This window comes from Calliphora vicina, chromosome 2, assembly GCF_958450345.1.
Source record: "Calliphora vicina chromosome 2, idCalVici1.1, whole genome shotgun sequence".
Taxonomy (NCBI): Eukaryota; Metazoa; Arthropoda; class Insecta; order Diptera; family Calliphoridae; genus Calliphora; species Calliphora vicina.
Window position 1 is genome coordinate 4,616,494 of NC_088781.1, and position 8,021 is coordinate 4,624,514.

At 32.2% G+C, this 8,021-nt stretch overlaps 1 protein-coding gene across 1 annotated transcript in view; it reads right to left on the reverse strand.

Moving 5' to 3' along the window:
• The window catches only part of pdm2 (POU domain protein 2), a 29,679-nt gene extending 22,603 nt beyond the window's left edge, over positions 1-7,076 (reverse strand). The window contains exon 1 of the mRNA XM_065500743.1: positions 5,795-7,076. Within this exon, the coding sequence (XP_065356815.1) occupies positions 5,795-7,064 (1,270 nt within the window). The 5' untranslated portion in view covers positions 7,065-7,076. The remainder of the gene's footprint in view (positions 1-5,794) is intronic.
• Between the last annotated feature and the right edge of the window lie 945 nt (positions 7,077-8,021).

An 8,021-nucleotide genomic window follows, 5' to 3' on the forward strand; every position in this document is an offset into this window, starting at 1 on the left:
GGTAAAAAACTACAAAATTTATATTGTGCCCTCATTGTGTAATCAAGGAATTACACACTCACACAAAATAAATAGAAATTATTTTGGGTAAAAAATAAGTTGAGATTTTTTTTAAACAAAATTTATAAGGGTGGTTTTTTTTTGGGTTACTCTAAGGGGAGATAGATGAAGATCGACCTCATCAGCCTCATCAAATATATAACTACCCCTAAATATTTATGTATAAATGTATGTTTTGTAGTTGTTTTTTTGTACATTTTTGCTAAGCTGTCGAAGATCGTTGGTAATCTTTTTCTGTGCCATAAAGATCCTCTTAAGAATGACAATGATTTTATATTATTTTGGTTTAAATTTTTACCTTTTTTTTGCTTTAAAATCTCAAGATTTTTTGGGGTTTTCTTTTACAGTTTTCTTTAAAAATGTCATTATTTATTAGACATAAAGAAAATCTCTTATAAATAATCAATTTTTTACATTAAAACACAATTTTTTGTGCTGGCTGTTTAAGTTGTGAAAAAAGGAAGTTAAAGGCTTCTTCTCTGCTAATGTATTTTTTTTATATATTTTATTTTAAAAAAAGGTCCTTTTGTTTAAATTTTCCTATTTCCGTTACTTTGGGTATTTTTTATGATTTGTTTTCAAATGTTTGGCTGTTTATATTGATTTTTTGTCTAGTTTTTTTTTTGGGTTAGAAAACCTATAATTTTAAATGAATTTCACAAGGCAAGGGTTTAAAGGAGTAATTTTTCCAATACCCTGGTTTTTTTCTATAAATTTCTATAGATTTTTTTATATTTTCTTTCATTTATTGTTTAAAATCTCTTTTGTATTGTAGTCGTTGTGGATGATGGAGTTAAACGTTATTAAATTCATTATAGTTTCGGTTGATAAAGCGTTTTTTTGAGTTTTTTTGGCGCCAAGTTTTGTTTTTTTTTTTGTTAAAATGGCTTGTGTTTTTCGCGTAAATGATTTTTAACCAGGTGTGATATTTTTCACTCTAAAAGAGTTGACAATTTATTGTGTAACGTATTTTGTTGGTTATTGTGTGTAAAATTATTAGTTGCTTTTTAGTCACTGAAATGTTATTAATGTTTTCAGTTCTTTTCTTTAAAAAATTGTAACGTATTTTCGTTTTGTTAAAGAATATGACACCCAAATCAAGAAGTTGGAGAAACTATTTTGTTATTGTGTTTTTAAAAGAGGCTGACTGGCATGTTAGATTAATTGTCAAAAGAGAATTGTGTTGAAAAAGAGTTAGAAGTCATTGCGTGTCAGAAAATGTTGTTTAAGATTTTGTAGTGCTCTTAAGTTAGTAACTACATACATATTAACTCAAGATTTTTTGAAGTCATTAACTGTGTGATCCTCCATTAACCGATCAGTAAAAATGTATTTGAAAGTGGTATTGACTAAATAGTTATGGAGATTCGTATATTCCAATTTGGAATCACAACTTGGGGATCACAACTGAGGGCATCATTACCTTATCAGCTGGTTCCACTGCAATTACGCACAAATTTCGAAGTAGAATCAAGTTATTCAAAGCAATGGATAAAGAAATCTTGGAGATCTACAAGACGATTAATTGGTCTCTACCTTCGTTGAGATTTCATATTGACAGAGCAGTTCTTCCAGAGGTTTCATAGGTGCAGTCATCATGACTTCAACATAATTTAGTAGGAAATTACCCTGAGAGTTTACGGGAAGGACCTTCTTATTCTTATTATATAGGATCTATGTGATCGGAGTTTTGAAAGACATTCATTGAGACGCCATAAACTCCACTATGGCATGAATGTCGTACTTGAATCGGGAAAGAAGTGTAGTTATATTGAACTGAGGTCGGGATAGAACAAGAGGCTAATTATTAAACAGTTTGATGTCAGATTCCTCATGAAACCTTCCACATTACACAAGGATACCCCGATAGACTAGACGCTAGTGTGCTTGACTATCATTCTTGGGTTGCGAGTTCGATTTCCGCCAGAGATTGTCAGATTCCTCATTACACAAAGATACCCCGATAGACTAGACGCTAGTGTGCTTGACTATCATTCTTGGGTTGCGAGTTCGATTTCCGCCAGAGATTGTCTGGAGTATCTGCAGACAAGCAAAACGCTTCGCAGTTTGTGTTTGTTAAAAAAAAAATAAAAAATTCAACTGTCGTATGGACAGATTGTCGAATGGACAGATTGGTGGTATTCGTGGTACAACATCAATAACAAATTGGTACAATTTTAAAATTTAAAACTTCAAGAACTCAAAAATGTTTTCTAAATTTCAAACACAAATTGTTAACAATTGTCTTAATATCACAAATAATATTTTCCTAAGCTAATTATCTCTATTCCTTAAAACACTTTATAAGTTTCTGACCAAACAATATGAATACATAGTTCATACACATAAATTTAAACTTTCCTTTAAAACATACATACATAATTTATGTCTTCAAAAGAAATACATTTGAAAATACAATAAAAAACCCATAAAATTTCATATAAAAAAATTTAAAACTTAAACCCTGCAGAAATAAACTCCCCCAAAAGTATGTTAAAAATTTCGTCTTAAACCTCACACCCACATTCACTACGCAATGATTTACCTGTGTGTGTGTGTTTGTTTCGGTGTGGTGGGTTCAAATAATAAATGTTTAAATATTAATTTACAAAAGTGAGAACAAAATGTGCGTAAAAAAAGTACAAACAAAACCAAATCAAAGAAGTATAAAAAAACCTTTTACAATCAAATTTAATGGAATTTTAAAACACTTTACAAAAGCTCTCGCTCTCTACACATTCCGACCCAAAATTTCTTCTTTACAACCTGAAAAATATGGTAGAAACTCATGAGGGGGGTAGGCCACAAAACGAATATTATTGTTGTTGTATTATGGCATTTGCTAACCTTTGACCAGAAACATTATTTTCTTAAAAAAAACTAAAACACCCTCTTCAATAATATATTTTTTTTTTTTAAATTATGAACCAAAAACAATTTTTAGACAATAAAATTTAAGTTAAAAAAAATAATAACACTGGTGTCACCACTGCCACCACCAGCTGAGCGTATGAATACCATTCTTAACAACATTCAAACATAAAAATTATGTAAAGAAAAGCTGTCAGGATTGTAGTAAATCCTTTGTGCCAAAGTTAATGTGGGTGGCTGGCTCTATTAACAGTTTGTTCAATTCCTGTTCAAATCCAATAAAAAACACTTTAGAGTAAAAGTTTGCTGCCAGAGAACAGGAATTAAAAATTATAAATCCATTTTGAAATAAAAACTTTGCGAACATGGTTTTATTGTGAAAAGGGATTTGAATTTTATTCATTTGTATGTTTTGGTGATTTTTTTAAGCGGGGTGGGTTTTTTATTCGTTTTAAATAAGGGTGGTTGTTTTTTTTTAATGAAAGGATTTGAATATTATAAGCGTTTTTTATGATTTCTAGGTAAATGCTTATTTGAATATTCAAATTGGATTGGCGGTTGTGAAAGTGTTTGAATTAAAGGGTTAATTTAAGTGTGGTTGAAAAGAAAATGGTGAATTATGAAATATTAAGTAATAAATTCAATTCGCCATTTTTTTTTTAAAAAAACTAATTAAAATATTTTCAATTTACATTAAGAGGAGTTTTGATTTTTCATTGCAAAATACTAGAATGCATATCTGATATAATTAATGTATTATTTATAGCAGCTTCGAAAAGCACGTCACTTTGGTATTATTACAGTTTATAATGATCTTTGATATTACCAGATGATGATTCGACTATGAGAGGATGATAATTGGACATGATTCGGTGAGGAAAATAAGAATATTCTCCACTTCCTCTGTCAATGTACGGTATTGCCTTAAATACTTTTGCTCTTTTTCTTTAATAATTCATAATGGTAATAGTAAAATACATAAAGCTAGAAAAATTTGTCTGAATAATCGAATAAGTACAGTTCAGACAAGATTTGTCTTGGATGATGAGAAGTCATTATGAATCAACAATAATAGGAATCATCATGCAAATCATGTTTTTATTATAATATTGGCAAGCTGAACACAAATCTGTCCTAAATTTGTAAATCGTGCAGGTCAGTTTCAGGGTATAATCCAGTTTTCAGCAGTTTTACCTCATGAACGTAGAATATTTTAAAAACTATTGAAGGATTTAAAATCTACGGAAGTTTGACTCGTAGTTGAGTAATATTTGTTACTATAATATTTAAGGATGTTTGCAGGATTATGTAAAGAATTGCAAAATTCTTATTTTTCAGTTTGGTCAATAAAGGCTCTTAAAGAAAGGGCAACACTGCTCCTCAGTTGACTTTTGTCAAAATTTGAACAAGCTGCATCATTTAGTTTGTGTTTGACAGTCACTCCTCATGACCTGAGGGGAAATTGAAAGTGAATTTCGTCTGCTCATTGAGCATTATTTTTTGCGGAAAAAAACAGATAAAATAAAGGCTTAGCTTGATAAATACTATGGGAACTCCGCACCATCAATTTCAAGGTAAAAAAGTGGTTTACTGGATTTCGTTGTGGCCGTACAAGCACGGAAGATGCCAACCGTTCTGGACGCCCAGTTGAGGTCCCTTCACCCGAAACATTTGAAAAAATCACGATATGGTGTTGGCCGATCGGAGATTAGAAGTGCGAGAGATTGTTGAAGCCATAGGCATATCACATGGCTCAGTGGTTTCAATTTTGAATGATCACATCAAATGCTCCCTTTGCTGACCTATTCTTCTTATGACTATTTCTTGTTTCCAAACCTGAAGAAATGTCTCGGCGGAAAAAGATTTTACTCCAACGATGAAATCATCTAATAAAAAATACCTAATTTGATGACCTTGACAAATCTTATTTTTTGGAAGGTATAATAAGCTTGGATAAACGTTGGATAAATGTTTACATAGCTCAAAGCAAACTATGTTGAAAAATAAAATAATTTTTTATTCATAAAAAAAATAATCGCTAAATTGTCTTGTTGCTGCGGTATTTGAAAGATCATTAATATATTACCTGTGATAAAAACTACAGACAATTAGAGTAAGATAGAAATATTCGCCTGTTTATCTTTCACCAATGAAAATATTTTTTCTCGAAATTTTTTTTTGGAAAAGTAAATTTTTTTTAATTTTTTACTGAGAAATAAAAATTAGAGTAATAGAGATTTATTCGTCTGTGCCGAATCTTTACCAATGAATGAAAATATTTTTTATCCAAAAAATTTTTTTTTTGGAAAAATATTTTTATTAGCGAAAAAAATATGATTGAAAAAAATTGTATGGTAAAAAAAATTTATGGCAAAAGAAATTTTTTTGGTAAAAAAAACTGGGGTTAAAAAATATTTTTCCCGATTTTGACCCATTGTAGGTCCGAATTACTATGGTGTTTGTACGTCGTGGGAAAAGTCTCTGAAATATCTATCATTAGATATCTATATTGGCTATATTAAAAAATAGATCAAAATTTGATGTATTCGTATATATACATATATGGACCAATTTTCTTAATTTTAAATGTAACCCGAACCGGGACTATAGCGGATATATTGATGTATGAATCATGTATGTAAGGCTACTGAAAGTTGATTTTAACATGTAGACGGGTAGACGGACAGACATTGTAAAAATCGACACATAAACAGTCTCTTAATTTAGTTTTAGACGGGTTTTTTGATGTAGTTTTTGGTCGTTGTAAACATCAGCACCTTCTTCATTATTTTGGGTTAGGGGTATAAGTATTACAGACAGAAGTGAAAACTATGTATCAGTTAACACTGAAACTTACACTTACCTTTATTCTCCGGCTCATTGTCACTTCGAGCTGGCGAAACAATGCAATCATTTAAAGTATCTGACTTCCTTGAAGTCAAAGAATAACGCTTTAACGCTTCCTTCCTCGGGGCAGCAGACGTTAACGAAGAAACTGATTTCGAGGCAGAGCCAGTAGTAGTTTTGCCGGTGTCAATAGAACTATCATTATGATGGCCTCTGAAATTGTAGACAACGCCATACCAATTAGTACAATTACTACTAAATGTGGTGCTGAGGTTGGTATCTGTTTTTGTATTGTTGTCTTCATCCTTGGATAAATTTCTTAAATGTATGGTATTGTTGCTGTTAGAGCGTTGGTGTCTATTAAAACTGTCCAGGTTTTCCAGTGTCTCTGAATGGCGCAATTTGTTGTTGGCTGGCAATGTTGCTGGAGAAACACGTGAATTGAAATCAGCATTAAAACACCCACTAACAAATGCTTCTTTAGTGGAAGCAGTTGTATTAGTTTTAGTTATATTTTCCAAAGGATAATTGCCGAGACTCCTTGTGCTGTTGTTACTGCCAAGGATATGTTGTCTTAATTGGTGCTCTCGTATTAGACGATCTCTCTCATGAAAATTACGCACAAATAATAACTGTTCTCCAAAGGATGATGAAGCATTAAGTTGCTGTTGCTGTTGTTGTTGTTGTAGTGAAGTTTGAGTTGGAGGTGCATGTGGCTGGCAAAACGGTTGGGGTATTATGAGATTTGTACAAGTTTGTAGATGTTCTTCATAGCACAGACCATGATGATGATGATGTGGATGATGCTTCCTTTGGTGGGGCGAAGTGTTATGTGCTTGTATTTGTTTTATGTTTGCAACAGTATTGTTCTTTTGTTTTGTTTTTGTTGTTTTTATTGCTGTTGTATAAGTTTTTGGAGTATGGGCTTCTTCTTTTCGTTCATTTCGTTGTGTGTCGTCTGGTTTTTGCTGTTTCTGGGTTAATGACTTTGTTACAGCAGACATGCCAGACTGCATGCATTTCGTATTCAATTCCATGTCAGAGAGTAATTTTTCTCTTTCTTTTGTGGTGGGAGTAGGAGTATAGACATCTTCAATTTCTGCTGCCTCCTTGTCCTCAAGCTCTTGCTTAATTTGAACGTTAACGTTGTCATTGTGTTTATTAATAGCAGTAGCAGCAGTGGCAGCAGTAGTGTCGACAGTTTTATGTAACAACAATGGCTGGCCATCTAAAGAATTGATGTTATTAATTACTTCTAAGTTGGCATCCATTCCACTTGGCCACATTAAAGATGTTGGAGAAGGTTGCTGCACTGACTGCTCTTGTGTTAATGTTAGTGAATCTGGCATCGCATAGGAGGCAACAGCTGCTGCTGTTGTTGTTGTACTAGTAGTTGGTGTTGGCGTTGTCGTTGGTGTCCTTGTTTGTGTCCTCAAATGTTGTGGCAGTATTATTGGTGGCGGCAATAAAAATGCCGGTAACATGTTTAACGGTGATTGGGGTGGCGTTATTTGTGATTTCAAATCACGTTCTGTTAATTTTTCATTAGTTTCCTTAAAGTCTGCTTGTAAATAGGTGGCAACGTTGCTATTTTCACTTGTCATTCTGGGCATGCAAATTGGCATTATTTGGCTAGACAATAATTGTGACCACGTTAAAATAGAATGTTCAGCTGGGCTTACGAAAGTATCATCAGGAGAGTTTAAAGTATACAAAGAGTTTTGCAAATGTTTTGAAAACTGTTCTTTAATATGGGCGACAGTTTGATCTTGGTGTAAAGAAGTGAAATGCTGTTTAACCAAATCACTAATATTTGGAATATTGTCCGGCTGTTGTTTGTAATTGCCATGCAAATTATGATTGTGGGATTTATCAAATGTTTTCATGTTTAGTTTCTTTTCATTTTCTAAGCCATTGCTTGAATGAGCTTCATTTATGGGGTACTTAACCAACTTATCTTTAATTGTTTTAACATCATTTTTATAAATATTAAGATCTTTACTTTCATTGTCAGCTAAAAAGCCATTTGTTAGATTATTTTGGTATACTACGTCTTCGTTATCATCGTATATTTCGTAGATCTGTTGGCTATTGGTATAAATATTAGACTTTACTTTAATTTCATGGCTTGTATGAGATCCATTTGTTGTAGTTTCATAATTGGGTTTGTGAGTTTTACAGTCCCAGGACTTTTGGTCTTGTATATGTTCACCATACTCAAACTCAATGGGCTCCTGCTTAAT